Raw genomic sequence first — 19,087 nt, forward strand, 5'->3', positions numbered from 1 at the left:
TGCACCCTACGTGGGGAGGGGAGGGATGAGAGAGAGAGAGACGGGACATGCGCAGTAGGAACAGGCCGTGTGCACGGCCGCCAACACGCATGCGCGGTCGCGTCGGCGCCTCGCTCCCGCCAACGCGCATGCGTACGCACCCTGGCGCCGCCACGCCCCTTCTCTCTCTCTGTGTCTCGGTTCGGCGCATGCGCGTTTGACTCGGGCCGCCGCTCCCCCTTTAACGCGCCACGCATGCGCCCGTGGAAGCCGGCGCAGGTTTGCCGGCACGCTTGCGCACTAGCTGCTTGTCCCGGCGGCACGCCTGCGCAGAAGTGGCGGCGGCGCCGGTGCCGGCCGAGTGGTGCCGGCGCGCATGCGTGCCGTGGTGTCTTCACCCCCTCTCTGGGCGCGGCGCGTGCGCAGAGTGAGGGCGCCTGTGTGTGGGGAAAGTTTGCGCCAAGTTGGAGGCGGAGAGCCCGCGGGCTCCGAGTGTCCGTGTGTGTGCGCGCTGGCGGCCCGCAGTAGCCCTGGCACCCCGCCGCACGGCCGCACCAACCTCAAGCCCAACCCCGCCCGGGGCCGCTCTCGCACCCGTACCCATGCGACTCGAGGCCGCTGCCAGCGCCGCCCGGCCCAGGCTTCATGTGGGCTAGGCCGCGGCCTAACCCCGTCCCTGCGCTGAGGCAGGCCGGCCGGCCGGCCGCTGCCCCTCGACCCTCGCCTCGGTCCCGCCGCACAACCCGTCCGATTATTCCCGCTGCTGCCTCGTCGCCCTGAGTGAGCCCCCCCCTCCCTGGGCTTGGGCCTGCCGGCGCCGCCACACGGCCCGCCCCGACCCTACCGCCGCCGTGTTGAATGTGGGATAAAATGGAGACCAAGACCATCGTCTACGACCTGGACACCTCCGGAGGGCTGATGGAGGTGAGACTGACTCCTTCCCCGCCTCCCCGGCTGGGGTGGGGGGTGGGTGGGAAACCACCGCCACTCTCCCCCGGGCGCGGACAACAGCGGCCCCGATCGCCCCCAAACCCCTTTTGTTGCTGCGCCCCGCAAGTGTCCACCTCCCGGGAAGTCCATGGACCAAGTACCGAGCCGGCTCTGCTGGAGCCGCCGTGCAGTGTCCCCTCGATCTGCCCACAAGGCCGCCTTCTCTCAACGCCTTCTGCAACTTGGTCCACATCTTCCTCGCTCGACCAAGGCAGGGGGATACAATCATAAAAATAATAAGGGCATGAAATGCTCTGGATCTTCTCGTCAGCCCCCTTTTGTTAACGCGTTCTGCAAGTGTCCACATCCTGAGAGACTTCCAATGGAAGGGGGAGAGGGGGGGGGGTGGGTGAAATAAACCTTGTAGTATAATCCTGTGCTGCTGATTTTATTTTAATTTTCTGTTTTGTTTCTTTTCTCCCGCTTCAAAATCAACCCTACTCCCATCCCTCGCCGTTAACCTGAACTCGAACCCGTGCGTGGCTGCAGAAAATCCAAGCCTTGCTGGCCCCTCCGAAGAGCGAAGAGAGCGACAAGAAGGCGAAGAAGCTGGAGAAGGAGCCGCGGCGGAGCGGCCGGGCTACCAACCACGACACCTGCGATAGCTGCAAGGAGGGAGGCGACCTGCTGTGCTGCGACCACTGCCCGGCCGCCTTCCACCTTCAGTGTTGGTCAGTTACTCCACACAGCACCCTCTTCCTCGCTGTCATTTGCAACCCTGCCTTTCGCTGGGCCGTGCAACAGTGACCTGGTTTATTTGTCAGCTTTAGGTGCTGCCTGTGTGGTGTGGTTTGCATTTGGCTGCGATTGTTTTCATTTTCCTACCTAAAAGGCTTGCGATCGAAATCGTACTTGTGTCATTGGGTGTCTGTTATGTGCACAGCGTTAGCCCATGACATGTTCAACTAGGGTCGGGGTGAGAACCGGAGCCTCCCCATCTAAACTTTAGATGTGTAAGAGACCAGATTATGCTTCACCGTTGAAGCCAACCCCATTATTCAGGGGAGGCGACTGCTGTCACTCGGCTAGGACCTTGCCAGTTATGGAGGCATCTCTCCCTATAGGCCTCCCTCTTGACTTTGTAAAGAAGGGTTGCACAGATCGGGCTGTGTGTGTGTGTGTTTTGGAGTAAGGGGGTGTTGCTAGGCTCTCGTGTCTATGTTTTTCTTCTTCCCAGCCTTGTTTTGTAGTCGCAGATTGCTTCCTGTTGTGCTCAGGGGCATGGTCCCTCAGCTTTGCGCTGAGGCGGATGCCTTCCTTTCCTTCACTTTGTGTGTTTGCAAATACGCAACATGGCGACCTCCGTTTAAATTATATTTTCGATTCGCAGCGCCATTTTAGTTGACTTCTCGTTTCGGGTAGTTACTGTCAGATTTGGGCTGAGTTCGCAGCGTTCTTGGTGATTTTGGAAGGAAGTGCTGGAGTTTTAAGGAAGCTCAGGCGTTAGTTTTCCTTTATCGTGACAGCAATCTCGAAATAGCTATTTTAATTTAAAGGGTCCCCCTATCAGAGTACTCATGTTATCTTTTGATGTAGTGTGGATCATTTTTGGTCAGCGTTTTATGACAGGCATTCCTTGTTGATGTAAACGCGTCTTAAATTTTGGTACTGATGAAGATTTTTTTTTAACTTCCACAGTACGGTCTGTGTAACTGCCATTAAAATTCATTGTCTTCAGAATATTTATTCATATCAGACAGGGCAATTAATATTGTTGTTGGATACAGTAATGCCAGAAGCTTCAATCAGGGGAAGATAAACGGGGTTTTTTCAGTCAGGTTAATTTGATACTTGAATAATCCGTCAAATAATATCATTGCCACCCCCCCCCCACAATGTTTTAATAAACTGATTTAGTAGGCCTTTAAGAGCCCCATGTAAAAAAAAACATTACACACTACCTGTGTAATTAGCTCAATTCTGATATCTAGCTGGAAATTTTCAATATCATGAAGTATTTGCAGTGTTAAAATTCAGAATTGTTATTTCAGTATACGAGGAATAATTATGAATTATGGCTCTATGTGTGTAGGATTTACATATTTTTATTTCCAGTAATCTGGAGGTCCAATTCGTCACTATACATTTTTAAATCGTATGTCATATTTTCCTTTGAATCTGTATTTAGTGTTTCTCCTAACATTATCGTCAATAAATTCGGGTTTATCCATTCTTGTACCTGGTTGGCTTGTTTTCCTAAGTGCGTAGTATGTTCCATACACTCAGTTCAGCCATCCCATTTTGATGAGAGAGCAAGGAATGGTCTTAACTGAAATACTATCGATTGGCTTCTGTACCTCAACTTTGGGCATGAAAGCAAATTCAGTCTTGCAGCAATGTGCCATTTCATAATTTGTAAATGTCGGTACAGAATTTGATTTTGAGAGTTTTTGTTGGGTATTAAGCATTGGAATTTGCTGGATATCGGAAGCAGAGTCTGTGCCATGCATTTTACATGTATGGTTCCAGACCAGAATGCTGACCATTCATTCATTCAAGTCAGACAGTTTTAATCTGTGATTCAGTTCTTATCTTGAAAACAATTACAAGTTATGGATTTGTGCATAAATAGTTTCTTATGTTTTTTTTGTGTACTTGGTCTTGACTTTTTCCCAGGCTAGATGATTCTAAACCCACAAGGCATAGGGTTAAGGTGAGAGGGGAGAATTTAGAAAGATGAGAGGAGAACTTATTGAAACATATAAGATTATTAAGGGATTGGGCACGTTAGAGGCAGTAAACATGTTCCCAATGTTGGGGGAGTCCAGAACCAGGGGCCACAGTTTAAGAATAAGGGGTAGGCCATTTAGAACGGAGATGAGGAGAAACTTTTTCACTCAGAGAGTTGTAAATCTGTGGAATTCTCTACCTCAGAAGGCAGTGGAGGTCAATTCTCTGGATGCTTTCAAGAGAGAGCTAGAAAGAGCTCTGAAAGATAGTGGAGATGGCAGGAATGGGGTACTGATTGTGAATGATCAGCCATGATCACATTGAATGGTGGTGCTGGCTCAAAGGGCCGAATGGCCTACTCCTGCACCTATTGTCTAATGTCTATTGACTCGGTGGTCCGTATCTAGAATGCACTGCTGGAAAAAACTTTTGAAGTGGATATAGTCACGAATGTTAAAAGACTTTTTTGCAGATATATGGATAGGAAGGGTTTAGAGACCTATGGACCAATTGCAGACAAATGGGACTAGCTCAGAATGCCAACTTGGGTAGCATGGACAAGGTGGGCCGAAAGTCCTGTTTCTGTACAGCTCGAGGTCCCAAACCTCAATTGTTTAAGAGTAATGCAAGTTCTTTTTTGTTGTGGCAGAGTATATGCTGCCGTAAATACTATTCGTTTTTACATTTTCAAGGCACTGGATAAAATATTTTTTTATGGAACTTTGTTAATGATACAACATGCTGATGGATAAACAGCAGTTAATATTTTTTAAAAACAAGTTCATTGTCGTCACCTTAATCACTTTAATCATGTATTTCTGGTCAACATTGTACCTCAAAGTTGTATGTTGTTCCATTCTCATCCTTTTGAGAAGATCTGAGTTTGATTGCTTCACCATTTACGAGATGTGTATAGAGGCGTGCATGCAACAGACTAGGGTCTGCGCCCTAGAATTTGCTGCGTGTATCTATCCAATATTAGTTATTTTTCTTCCCTTACAACCTATTTATTTGTCAAGCTTTGGTGATCTCTTCTAGGTCATTCCATTTGGTGATCTTATAGAGATGTATGAAATCATGAGAGGAATAGATTGGGTAGATGCATAGAGTCTCTTCCCAGAGTTAAAGAATTGTGGACCAGAGGACATAGGTTTAAGGTGAAGGAGAAAAGATTTAATAGGAATCTGATGGATAACTTTGTCACAAAGGGTGGTGGATGTATGGAACGAGCTGCCAGAGGAGGTAGTTAAAGCTGGGATAATCGTTACATTTAAGTAACAGGTATACAGGTACATGGATAGGACAGATTTGGAGGGATATGGGCCAAACACAGGCAGATGCGACTAGTGTAGCTGGGTAAGGTTGGCCGATGTGGGCAAGTTGGGCCAAAGGGCCTGTTTCCACGCTGCATGACGATATGGAATCCAGCTTCACCTTTATTTGATGACATTCCTTTGGAATGTCTGGGTAGTATACAATGTTTAAAGGTGCAATCTAGTTAGAAGTTGCTGTGATTAATCCATTGATTGGTTGGAGCACTCAGAGAGGAAGAGAAACATAGAAAAGAGAAAAATAGGTGCAGCAGTAGGCCATTCAGCCCTTCGAGCCAGCACCGCCATTCAATATGATCATGGCTAATCATCTAAAATCAGTACCCCCTTCATGCTTTTTTCCCCATATTCCTTGATTCCTTTAGCTGTAAGAGCTAAATCTAGCTCTCGAAAACATCCAGTGAATTGGCCTCTACTGCCTTCTATGGCAGAGAATTCCAAAGATTCACAACTCTAGGTGAAGAAGTTTTTCCTCATCTCAGTCCTAAATGGCCTACCCCTTATTCTTAAACTGTGACCCCTGGTTCTGGACTCCGCCAACATCGGGAACATTTTTCCTGCATCTAGCCTGTCCAATCCTTTAAGAATTGCATATGTTTCTTTTAGATCCCCTCTCATCCGTCTATATTCCAGTGAATACAAGCCCAGTCGACCCATTCTTTCATCATATGTCAGTCCCGCCTTCCCGGGAATTAACCTGGTGAACCTACGCTGCACTCCCTCAATAGCAATAATGTCCTTTCGCAAATTAGGAAACCAAAATTGCACACAATACTCCATGTGTGGTGTCACCAGGGCCCTGTACAACTGCAGTAAGACCTCATTGCTCATAAACTCAAATCCTCTCGCAACGAAGGACAACATGCCATTCTTCACTGCCTGTTGTAGCTGCATGCTTACTTCCAGTGACTGATATACAAGCACACCCATTGAAGGTATTTATTCACAAAATGCTGGAGTAACTCAGCAGGCCAGGCAGCATCTCGAGAGAAGGAATGGGTGACGTTTCGGGTCGAGACCCTTCTTCAGACTGATGTCAGGGGGCGGGACAAAGGAAGGATATAGTTGGAGACAGGAAGATAGAGGGCGAACTGGGAAGGGGGAGGGGAAGAGAGGGATAGAGGAACTATCTAAAGTTGGAGAAGTCAATGTGCATATCACTAGGCTGCAAGCTGCCCAAGCAAAATATGAGGTGCTGTTCCTCCAATTTCCGGTGGGCCTCACTATGGCACTGGAGGAGGCCCATGACAGAAAGGTCAGACTGGGAGTGGGAGGGGGAGTTGAAGTGCTCACCCACTGGGAGATCAGACCAAGCACACCCAGGTCTTATTGCACTTCCTCTTTTCCTAATCTGACACCATTCGGATAATAATCTGCCATCCCGTTCTTGTCACCAAAGTGGATAACCTCACGTTTATCCACATTATGCTGCATCTGCCCACTCACCCAACCTATCCAAGTCACCCTGAAATGTTCTAGTCATTGGCAAATGTACCAAGGCAGCACTTCTTTCTTTTCATGAGATGTTTTGAGAAGATAGCAGTGAGCTGCCTTGAATGGCTGCATCTGTTGAGTTTGTAATTGTTCGTTACCAGCAATGTTTTGCAGACTTCTGTAACGTGCCTTTTTGTGGTAAATTCATTTGTTGGACTCCAACCTAACTTTAACATTCACATCTCCTGGATTGCATTCCCCAATGATGTATTACAGATATTCAATGTACATTTTATTCTTGATGAAACTGGATCAGAATTTTGTGTATATCTGATGCCGAGTATGTTTTACATTTGTTAGTGTTCTTGGAGGATGTGGTTTATCAGCTCTGCATCATCAGCTTTGTACAAAAACGTACCTACCATTTAAGGCCAGCACACCTTGTGCAGAATATTGAAAATGCTGGATATAAAATATGGAAAGTTCGGGAAATATTACGTCAGGGTATGTAGTAGGGGGAAGAAAATTTATAATTTCAGGTAGTTGTAGTTCATCGCTGTATTGGTTGGGCTTTTGATTGAGTTTCAGTAAACCAAACGCACTGTTCAAAACTTTTTCCATTTGTTTAAACAGAGTGAATATTTTGTACTGAAAGGAGGTCATAACAATAGTTCATTGGTAAAAAAATTGAGGTCATGCATGGCATACCCCTCTGCTTCACATGGGCAGGAGACTTAATAAATGTACTCGATTGAGTTCTATCTCCGCAAATCTCACTGATTCCAAGGCTTGCAAGTTCAAACAGGAAGTTATGATATTCTATGCCAATTTTTGAAGTAAATGAACAATACATATGTTTTAAGAGTGGGCTGCAGTTTTGTATGGTCAGGCAACTTGAATATTTTTGGATGGGAGCATTTGATGTCATGTGATGTTGAAAGTGCTGGCATGTATTACAGTGTTAAAGGAGGCATTGAGTTTAAGAGTCAGGAAATCGCGATGCAGCTTTATAGGACCTTGGGAAGGCCACATTTGTAGTTTTGTATGTAATTCTAATTGCTACATTATAGGAAGAATGGAGCCTTTGGAATGGGTGGAGATCAAGTTTACCAGCACCATGCCTAGATTAGGGGGTATTCGCTCCGAGGAGGTTGGACTGCCTTGTCTATCTGGAGAGTTGGAGGTTGAGTGGGGATCTGATGAATATATATAACATTAAGAGACATTGGTGGGGTAGACAAGACCGAGGAAAGAAATTCCAAATACTAGAGGACATTACTTTAAGGTGGGAGGGGCAAAGTTTAAAGATGATCTGTGGGGCATGTACACAGAGGGCGGTGAGTGCTTGCAATATGCTGCCGGGGGTGGTGAGGGAGACAGGTATATTAGACTTTTGGATAGGGATATGGACAGGAAGAAGATTGAACTTTATCGCCTTCCATCACAGTGAGGAATGTGGAATACATTGTGGTGGATGTTTGTTAGCTTTTATGTGGGTGTGTGTCTTGTTGCTTTTCACTTAGTATGGCTGTGTGGTAACTCAAATTTCACTGTACCTTAATTGGTACATGTGACAATAAACTGACCTTGAAACTATGTTCAGCCAGATAAAGGTTGGTCGTGGCCTCATAATCGGCACAGACATTGTGGGCCAAAGGGGCTGTTCTTGTGCTGTACAGTACTATGTTCTATGCTTTCAATCACAAATAACATTTTCTTACACAAAAGTGCCGAGCAATGACTGTCTCTAAAACAAGGATTTTGCCACTGTCTTCACCATCTACATCCTGAGGGTTCTATTGATCACATAACTGGATCAGTCACATAAATATTACCCCAACAAATCCTGCATTTTGTGACATCCCTCCTGAAACTCTTAATGGATATTTCTTGCATGTCTGGATGCATCTTAACTCCAATAGCATTAAAACGTTCATTGCCATCCAGGATTGAGCAGTTCCTATCCACTGCCATTCATAGATACATAGACACTAGGTGCAAGAGTAGGCCATTTGACCCTTCGAGCCAGCACTGCCATTCAATGTGATCATGGCTGATCATCCGCAATCAGTTCCCCATTCCTGCCTTCTTCCCATATCCCTTGATTCCGCTAGCCCTAAGAGCTCTATCCAATTCTCTTTTGAATGCATCCAGTGAATCGGCCTCCACTGCTTTCTGAGGCAGAGAATTCCACAGATTCACAACTCTGTGTGAAAAAGTTTTTCCTCACCTCTGCCAATCAGATCTGCCAACAGTGCTCGCAGTGTGCATCAACATAATACACTTCAATTACTTTGGCAAAGCGGCACAGCCCGTGGAGCTGGTGCCTCGCAGCACCAGAGACCAGGTTCCATCCTGACCTCGGGTGCTGTTTATGTGGAGTTTGCATATTCTCCCTGTTTGGGCTTTCTCTGGGTGCTCTGGTTTCCTTCCACATCCCAAAGACCTGCGAGTCTGTATGTTAATTGGCCTCTATAAATTGAGCTAAATGTGTCGGCACTCGATAAGAAAGTTTGATAACATCAAACACAGTGGAATAACATCAAACAAAGTGGAATAACATTGATCACTAAACAGGTCCTTCGGCTGACAAGTTAAAAGCATAGAAAATAGGTGCAGGAGTAGGCCATTCGAGCCAGCACCGCCATTCAATATGATCATGGCTGATCATCCAAAATTAATCCCCGTTCCTGCTTTCTCCCCATATCCTTTGATTCTGTTAGCCCTAAGAGCTATATCTAACTCTCTCTTAAAAACTTGAGTTCACACTGATTGACGGTTGGCATGAACGTAGTGGGCTCTAGGGCCCGTTACTGTGCTGCATCTTTTCAATCAAACTTGCCTAGGCTGCAATGACAGCAGGCCCCAAATCTGTGACCTGACTCGTTAAAGAATAACGTTAAGTATTGCGCGAGAGCATGACCATTTCACAGTTGCATGCACTCTGTCTTGAAAAAGAAGTATATAAAATTGTTAGGTAGACACAAAATGCTAGTGTAACTCAGCGAGTCTGGCAGCTTCTCGGGATAGAAGGAATGGGTGACGTTTCGGGTCGAGACCCTTCTTCAGACTGATGTCAGGGGAGGGGGCGGAACAAAGATAGGATGTAGTAGGAGACAGGAAGACCAGTGGGAGAACTGGGAAGGGGGAGGGGATAGAGAGGAAAAGCAAGGACTACCTGAAGTTAGAGAAGTCAATGTTCATACCGCTGGGGTGTAAACTACCCAAGCAAAATTGTTAGGCTGAGTTTATGAGTTCCCTTCAATTTCCAACAGCAGTCCGTTGGGACCTGAAGCAATTGAAACTGGTGGTGAGCCAATGCCTTTGGTGCATGGAAGCATCACCATCTGCAGGTGGCCCTCCAGGTTGTTCATGGTGCAGACTTGGAAATGTATCCTAGATCCTTGGTCTAAATCCTGGATCAATGGTGTTGCCTTCACCAGAAAGACGCAGTGATTCAAGGTGGTTCAGCAACATCTTCTCAGAGGCAGTTAGAGAGAGTAATAAGTGATGCCCTTCCCACTGCTGCCCAGATCCTGAAAAGTGAAGAATTTTTTTTTAAATCCCAAGTATAACTGGGCCATTCTTTGGAAAATGAACCAAAATGTCACACAGGTGACCAGGCGTCATTGCATAAAGTAATACATTAAAAAAATTCTTATGAGATATTAATCTTATTCATTGCTATTTTCCAACCTACAGAACTATAATGCATGTCTGTTAAAGATAGCTTTTTAAAATTCAGAGTTTGTAAGATAAAACTGAGATGAAAAAAATGCTTCCGTGTGAGGTCACACACGTGACCAGTCATATTTGACCTCTGACTCTGAGCAAACATTGTCAGCGTAACATATAAAAATGTCACTTGATAAACTTTGACATATATAAGTCATCTATACAATACAAAACAACATACCTGTAATGCTTTCAGAATTAGAAGAGATGTATTCCACAAATTTTCACATTTTTTGGTCACACACGTGACTAAGAATGGCCCAACTTACCATAGTGGTTGGTGGATAAAGTTAAAATGTTCTGATTCTACCTGTTTCTGTGGAAATTAACTTCTTTAATGCTGTGAGCTGCAGAGCTTTGAGGCAGTGATCTATTGTTTGGAAACTCTGGCTTTATCATCATATCATCATCATATATATACAGCCGGAAACAGGCCTTTTCGGCCCACCAAGTCCGTGCCGCCCAGCGATCCCCGTACATTAACACTATCCTACACCCACTAGGGACAATTTTTACATTTACCCAGCCAATTAACCTACATACCTGCACGTCTTTCTGTACTCTTGGCTGATGCATTTCTCTCTGCTGTCTATCATTGCTGCCGTTCCAATTTGTTGGAAGCAGGAGGTTAATTTTGGCAAGGCTAATGTACTTTTAATAAAGATGGTACTTCAGTAGCAGTCTCGAACAACTAAATAGTGACTGTGGAAACTAATCAATTGGGTGAAGCACATCATTTATCTTTTGATGCTTGCACAGTAATTTTAGCAGAGCAACTTATTTTTTCCCCAAGTGAAGTATTTGTGAATGATTTTGACACTCAATTTTATTTACAAATGATATTTACCAGTTGAACTTTTTAATAAATGTTTGCAACACATCAAATCCAGTGATTTCTTTTTTTTTCTCCATGTCTTCACTGTGATTTCGATGGACTGCAATGGTTGCAACAAAAATTAATTAGACAGACAGATGTTTGGGTCTTAAACACCAGAAAAAAAATCTTTCATTCTGATCCTATAACTATCAGCGTTTCCACTTTAAATCTGTGCCTTTGGAAATTGATCTCTGTGCAGTCTGTTGACACAAGTTATGAGGAGAAACATTGGAATGTGAGGGAGAGATTCTTTTTTTGTGCGTGGCTTCTAACATGGAGCTTCATAGTACTGTAAGTTAGTTAAAACCATTTATTTCTCTACCTTCTCTGAGCTCCCACCTCAGTTACCCATCTGGACTGACAATCTAATCCATTAGAATGACCTTCTTGAAGTTGTTAAAAATAACCTCAGATAGATGAATGAGAAAATATGGGATTTTAACTATGGCAGTTCGTCATCCAACCTGCTCGGAAGCACTTTCTTTCTGATGCTGAGTTGCTTGTCAGCATTTTCTTTTTATATTTATGGTTGATTGTGGTTTATCTCCTGAAGTTAATTATGTCATTTGAAAGCCAAAACTGTATGTAATCCTGTATTAACCTCTAATGAGTCCCCATTTAACCTGCTGTGCCATAATATGTGTTGCTGTGGTAGATCTGGTTCTATGCAATTGAAGTATATTAGGACATCATTGAGAGCACCACCACAACAAATAAGTAATTTGCAATATCAAAAGTAGATGCCAAAACCCTTAGTTTTATTTAGTTTATTGTCACCTGTACACATCACTGAGGTACAGTGAAAAGCTTTTGTTGCGTGCTAACCAACCAGCAGAAGGACTATATATATATAACTACAATCAACCCGTCCACAGTGTACAGATGCATGATAAAATGTGCAAAGTAAAGTCTGATTAAAGATTGTTCAAGGGTCTTCAATGAGGTTGCCAGATCTGAGAGGCGATTAAGAAGAGCATAGTTAAAGTAAGAAATGCTGCAGTTGGAGTAGAGGTTTAAGAGAGTGGAGTGATTGTAATTAGTGATTGCGGATCCGTTTCTGGGATCAGCACGTAGTGAGTCGCCTGGCTTGGGTACCATCTTGGAAGAAATTAAGAATATAGCTCGTTGTGTCTATATATTTATTTGGTGACTGTTAAGATTTATTCCCCAATCGAGTTCACTATTTCATATTGAGCAGTACCACAAAGGTGGTGATCTAACAGGTCATCGTGACCATGACTGAATGGTAATGGTAAATTGTGCTGTGACGTTAATTTGTATGCTGCTACATTTTTCCATGTCTAGGTGCAATAGGTTTAATTTTCAATAGTTCAATGGTAATTTATTATGACATTTTCCTTGTTACAGTGAAGTTCCTTTTTTGCACACAGTTCGTCAAAATCTTGCTATTCATAGGGACAATCGTACTCGAGTACAAAACAGCAAGATTATAGATTTCACTGAGGCAGTACAGAGTAGTCGCCTCATTTCGACACCATCTTGCATTCCCTCCCACTGCTGTGACCCCTCTTCGAGCCCCTTTGGTGAATAGGAGCCAATCGGATTTTTACACACTTTAATATATTAAAGAAGTTAAAAACTTAAAGAAGATAAAATTTTAACATTGTTACAATTGAAACTAAAGTTTTTTTTATAGTTACATTTAAAATTATTAAGTTAAGATTAATTGGATCATGTAAAGTTTTATGGGATGATTTACGGAGACCACAGGGAAAGTTTTCTCTCTAATCTTTCTGTCGAGATGAAGGGTCTCGACCTAAAGCATTTCCATCTTCTGCTGCTTGGCTTGTTGAGGTCCTCTAGCAGCACACTATTCTGCTGCAGATTCCAGCATATGTGGTCTCTTGTTCCTCCAGAAAAGAAATTGTGTGTTGACCGTTTATTTAAATGAAGCAGGGTGCACTTAAGCTGTAAAATTGAAGAAAGCAAAATAATGCTGTATTAAATAATATTGCACACATTGATTTGAAAGTTTATTTCAATTTCAGTTTGAGTTGAACTCAATTTTTGGACATTTATTGGATTGTGAAAAAGTGATCTTTGGTTTGAGTTTAAGAAAAAAAGCAATGTATTAGTTGCTTTATCGTTAGTTGTTCTAAAAATAAAATTAATCTTCTGTTCATAAAAATAAATGGGCTGGAAGATATTGTGCAGCAAACAGGACTGATCTGTCTCTTTTTCTGCATACATTGACATTATTTAGCAAGTGATACTTTTTGATGTTTGGCCATGAATGATTGGTGTAATTGAACTGTCCCATAATGGATTAAACAGGAAATTTCCATTTATATGGTGGTCTCAGTGTTGAATTCAGAGCATCTCGATGCATTTCACATTTCATTAAGTAGGTTTAGAAGTGTAATCACGGCAGCCAATTTGCCCACAGCAGACTCTACAAATAGCAAAGGGGTAATGACAAAACAAACTCTTTTGTGATATGGTTAAAGTTACCAGGGACAACCTCCCTGCTCTTCAAAGTAGCCCCATGAGATCTCTGATGACAACCTGATGAGCAAAAGTTTAACATCCCAGGTCCAACACAGTAGAATTTTTGGGCTAGAGTTCTTCGAGTGTGATTTAGACTTACAACAATTTGGTGCAGACAAGGGCTACTGATTGAGCAACATCTGACATTCTATTGATTTGACTGAAATCATGAACTTAAATAATGTCTTTTGCTTTCTTGTCTAACCTTATAACTTGTAATATACCTCCCTGGGAGACATCTTAAATTTATGTTTGTTATTTTAAATCACCATTTGGTTGAATGTTTATTTTAAAGAAGGACAAGGGCGCAGTAAACTGCAAATGCTGGAATCTTGAGCAAAACACACAATGCTGGCAGACCAGGCAGCATCCGTTGAGGGGATGGACGGGCGATTTTTCAGATGGGGGTCCTCCTTCAGACTGATTGGAGTGGGGGTGGATTAGAAATAGGATCCTGATCATCTGTCCATCCCTCCACAGATACTGTCTGACCCGCTGAGTTCCTGCACCACTTTATTTTTTGCTTTTGGATGGGAGAGCCCTGTGGAGTGTTGTAGAGCAGAGGAATCTACAAGTGCAGGTACACAGTTCCTAAAATGTGGCATTACAGGTAGATAGGGTGGTCAAGAAAACTTTTGGTACAATTACCTTTATCAGTCTGGGTGTTGAGTATAAACGTTAGGATGCTATGTTACAGTTGTACAAGATGTTAGCGAGGCTGCATCTGGAGTATTGTTTATTTTTGGTCATCCTACGAAGGATGTTGTTAAGCTGTAAAGAGTGCAGAGAAGATTGACAAGGATTTTGCCAGGACTTAAGGCCTGAGCTATAGGGAGAGGTTGGGCAGGCTAGGACTATATTCCTTGGAGCACGGGAAGGTGAGGGGTGATCTCATGGAGATGTATAAGAACCTGAGGGGAGTAGATAGGGTGAAAGCGCAGAATCTTTTACCCAGAGTTGGGGAATCAAGAACCAGAAGATATAGGATAAGACGAGAGGGGACAAATGACATTGGAACCTGTGGGGCAATGTATTAGATTAGGTAGCAGTTGATCAAAAGTGATTATTATTATTATTAAAGATTGATCTTTGATTTAATCTCAAGGAGAATGACTAAAAATCTACTTTAATCTTTAATAATACTTTAATTTAATAAGTACGCCTTTTTGATTTCAAAGTGCTGTAGCATTTCACTGATCTGGATTGGTACACATTTTCTCTTTTTTTTGGTAAGTGCATAATATTGAGCGAGGTGAATTACCATGGCTACAGATTTGTACTTTTTTGAATCAATGATAGTGCGGCACTCGGCTTCATTTTCCACATTCTTTAAGCGGTCTTAAGTTTGTTTTAGTTTTAGGTCTGTTTTATTCTGATTTGCTCTTTGCTGGTTCCTTCGCTGCTTAAACAAAACCCAGTCTTTACATTGAGCGTCTTGTTCCAACACTGGAATGAACTTGTAAGACATGCTAAAGAATTGGCTTTCCAAGTTTATTAGTAAAATTAGGGTCCTGGGGTTTTCAGCACTGTGTTCCAAGAATGATGATGTAAAAGTGAAGTGATGTTGCTAGTTGAGGATTACATTGCACACTCCGCACAGCAAAGGCTCTGATTCTGGAAAATTTCTTCTCGTGACATTGAATTACACTGAATTAATAGGACAGGAGAAAGTTGAATATGCAGTGTATTTTGTGTTTCATGATAAGATTTGGGTTAAATCCTGACCTTAAATGCTGTCTGTGTGCAGTTTGCACATTCTCCCTGTGACCACATGGGTTTCCTTTGGGTTCTCCAGTTTCCTCTCGCATCCCAAAGACATGTGCGTTTGTAGGTTAATTGACCTCTAGAAATAACAGTGTGTAGGGAATGGATGAGAAAGTGGGATGATATATAATTAGAAGATTCACAAAATGCTGGAGTAACTCAGCGGGACAGGCCACGTCTGTGGAGAGAAGGAATGGGTGATGTGTCATGTTGAGGCCCTTCTTCAGACTGTGAGTCAAGGGAGAGGAAAACGAGATATAGCAGGGTGCAACGGACATGTATGGTGTGAAAAGAACAGATCAAAGCAGACGATGAAAACACACGTGTCTGTGGTAGCGAGTCTGGATGAAAACGTGGTCGTGAAGCTGGAGAGCAGGAGGAAGGACTTGTGTGAACTGGCGATTGATGGTCTGTGTGAACTCAGTGGGCTGATGTGCCCGTTTCCATGCTGCATCTTTCAATCAATTAATACGTTGTAAATAACATATTTTGCTTGCAATGGCATTTTTAGTTCTCTGGTGTCTCAAATCTTGGGATGGAATGTGGAAATTGTGGAGACGAAGTTTTGGGAGCCAGATGACTACATACAGAAATCGTTGTGGTGAAATTTGATTTTTTGCAAAGGTATCTAAAGTTTTTTAAGTTTATCGTTGCTGTGATTGCATTTAATTTTTATTGAGTTTTTATTTCCTGGTATTGTGTTTTGCATTGTAATGGAAATAAACCTTAGTAAAATGTATTATCTTATGTACTATAGAGAGCAGAGACAAATGCATCCAGTTGCACATCTTTTGGCAGTAAAATGCAATGAGGTAAATCTAATACAAATCAAATAAAAAGGATCATTTCCGTAAACAGTTGTATCCTTTATTACCCATCAATGATTACATCGAGCCCACATTCTGTCAACCTTTAGACTGCCAATTTATCCTTCGTCACATCGTTGCTTCTACCACCACAACCCAACTGCTGCTCAGACTCTCAATGCTTGTGTCACCTCTGGAACCTACCAGTACACGGTCTGCGAGCCAGTTTCCATGCTTCATACTCCATGGACTTCTTTACCCAAAACTTTGGGTACAATACAATACAATACAATACAATATATCTTTATTGTCATTGTACAGGGGTACAACGAGATTGGGAATGCGCCTCCCATACGATGCAATAAAACAATTAGCTAATCAGTATTAATTTAAACAACCCAATGAAAAAAATGAGAACAGTTTTAAAACAGAATAATGTGCAAGTAGATCTCTGCCTGTTCACTGTGCGATGTGACCATCCGGCTCAGCAGGACCAATCGGTCCTGTTGAACCGGATGGTCACATCGCACAGTGAACTGGCACAGATCTACTTGCACTTTATTCTGTTTTAAAACTGTTCCAATTTTTTTCATTGGGTTGTTTAAATTAATACTGATTAGCTAATTGTTTTATTCATGGCAGCTATGGCCCTGGGGATGAAGCTGTTCCTGAATCTGGAGGTGCGGGCGTAGAAGGCCTTGTAGCGTCTGCCCGATGGTAGAAGTTCGAACAGACTGTTGCAGGGGTGTGAAGAGTCTTTGTGGATGCTGGTAGCTTTTCTGAGGCATCGTGTGTTGTGGATGCCCTCCAAGGCTGGTAGCTGTGTTCCAATAGTCCTCTGCGCTCTATGGACTACCTGTCTTCTGAGCTCTATGGACTTCCCATGTCCACTTCAGAACGTCCCAGTGTTTTTCGGCAATAAATAACTTTTGAAGTGTCGGAATGTAGAAAGTCAGTAATGTTTTGTAACCTTTGTTTTTGTGAATGAGTGTTTGTGTGATCTGCAGATTAGATATGGGCGACCTAGAACAGATTTCTCATTATTTACAATTGAAGCAGTTGTCATATTTCCTGAATTTGTTTTTCTCCAAGGTGATGATCTCTCAGGTTTCTGGGGCTGGTGGTGAAATTCTGAGTACATTTCCTCCGGTCACTGGCTTCATTTTTCACATATAGAGCATTGTATTGAATGAAGTCGGTTGGAATTTGGAGAAAAATACTAATAGCTTTTGTTTTAATATTTCCAGTGTAACAACAATTATATAAAAGTTATGGCGGATTTCTATTGAGCCCGATTTTAGTATGGCATTACTGACAAATGTTAGTCATAAAGCAGCCTGACCAAAGTCCTATAGACCTGCATCATGACTTCCTGACTCCTAGATTCAATGCCCCTAACAATGAAGGCAAGCATACCATGCTTCTTCTTTACCACAATATTGATTTGTGCTGCCCCCTTCAGTGAGCTAAGAACTTGGATGCCAAGATCCCTCTGTGCATCAATGCTGTTGAGGCTTCTTGCCATTAACTTTATGTACTCCTTGCATTCAACCTCTCAAAGTGCAAAACCTCACACTTGCTCGGGTTAACTTCCATCAGCCATTTCTACAACCATATATCCCACCGTATCTTCCGGCAGCGTTCCCCACTGTCTACAACTCCACCAGTTTTGGTGTCGGAAAAACTTTTTCTGTCAGAGAGTTGTAAATCTGTGGAATTCTCTTCCTCGGAAGGCAGTGGAGGCCAGTTCTCCGAATGCATTCAAGAGAGAGCTAGATAGAGCTCTTAAGGAAGGCGAAGTCAGGGGGTATGGGGAGAAGGCAGGAACGGGGTACTGATTGAGAATGATCAGCCATGATCACATTGAATGGTGGTGCTGGCTCGAAGGGCCGAATGGCCTACTCCTGCACCTATTGTCTAAACCTGCTCTGTAACCCATTTACATTGACATCCAAGACATTTATATATATCACAGACAACAGAGGTCCCAGCACAGATCACCGGGGAACTCGCTGGTCACTGACTTCTAGCCGGAATATCTACCTTCCACCACAACCCTCTGTCTTCTATGAATAAGCCACTACTGAGTGCATACAACAAAGTCGTGAATCTCCTAATCTTCCCGATTAGCCTACCATACGCCTACCTATCCGAAGCCTTACTGAAATCCATGTAAGCAACATCCACCGCCCCATCTTCATCAATCTCCTTACTCCTCTCCGTTAATAATTCAATCAAGTTAGTGAGACATCTCCTGCTACATACAAACCATGCTGGCTATCTCTAGTTAGCCTATTCTCTTCAAAATGGAATCTTGGAGCTCCGGCAGCGACAGAGGAAGCGTGTTCGCCCGCCCCGAATCGCGGGGCTTGGGTCGGCCCGCCGTGGACCTTTCACCGTCCGGCGCGGCCTGGAATAGGCCGTAGACCTTTCACCGTCCGGCGCGGCGCTCCAATGTCGGGAGCCCCGACCGCCCCGACGTGGCAAGTTCAACAGCCTGACCTCGGGAGAAGACGGCAGGGAAGAGAAAATACATTTTGGCCTTCCATCACAGTGAGAAGGGAGGAGACTCACTGTGATGGATGTTTCTTTTGTTTGGTGTTAGTGTATGATTGTATGTGTTATTGCAGTTTTATTGATTATTCTTATTGGTCTTAGTGTTTCAACTGCGGGTAATGTTTCATTTCACTACACATTTATGTGTATGTGACAAATAAACGACTATTGACTATTGACTATTATCTCTAATAATTCTCTCCAGTACTTTCCCTACCACTGATGAGGCTGACTGGTCTATTGTTCTCTGGATTCTCTCTACTTCTCTTAAACAAGAAGGGAAACAGATATGTTTCAGTTGTTTATACACAGTGACATACCAGTTATTGCTGCTGCCACACAGCCAGAGAAACTGGAGCTCAGTCCTGATATTGCATGAATTTTTGCATCTCGATTGCACGTTCTCATGTCTTTATATACTGTATGCTTTCCCCCTT

At 43.3% G+C, this 19,087-nt stretch overlaps 1 protein-coding gene across 2 annotated transcripts in view; it reads left to right on the forward strand.

The window, feature by feature from the left end:
* Positions 1-419: 419 nt before the first annotated feature.
* Positions 420-19,087, forward strand: part of phf12b (PHD finger protein 12b) — a 79,074-nt gene continuing 60,406 nt past the window's right edge. For both annotated transcript variants that reach the window (XM_078422341.1, XM_078422342.1), the window contains exons 1-2: positions 420-903; positions 1,459-1,640. In XM_078422341.1, the coding sequence (XP_078278467.1) occupies positions 838-903; positions 1,459-1,640 (248 nt within the window). In that variant the 5' untranslated portion in view covers positions 420-837. The remainder of the gene's footprint in view (positions 904-1,458; positions 1,641-19,087) is intronic.

The sequence above is a fragment of the Rhinoraja longicauda genome, chromosome 26, assembly GCF_053455715.1.
Source record: "Rhinoraja longicauda isolate Sanriku21f chromosome 26, sRhiLon1.1, whole genome shotgun sequence".
NCBI classification, from domain to species: Eukaryota; Metazoa; Chordata; class Chondrichthyes; order Rajiformes; family Arhynchobatidae; genus Rhinoraja; species Rhinoraja longicauda.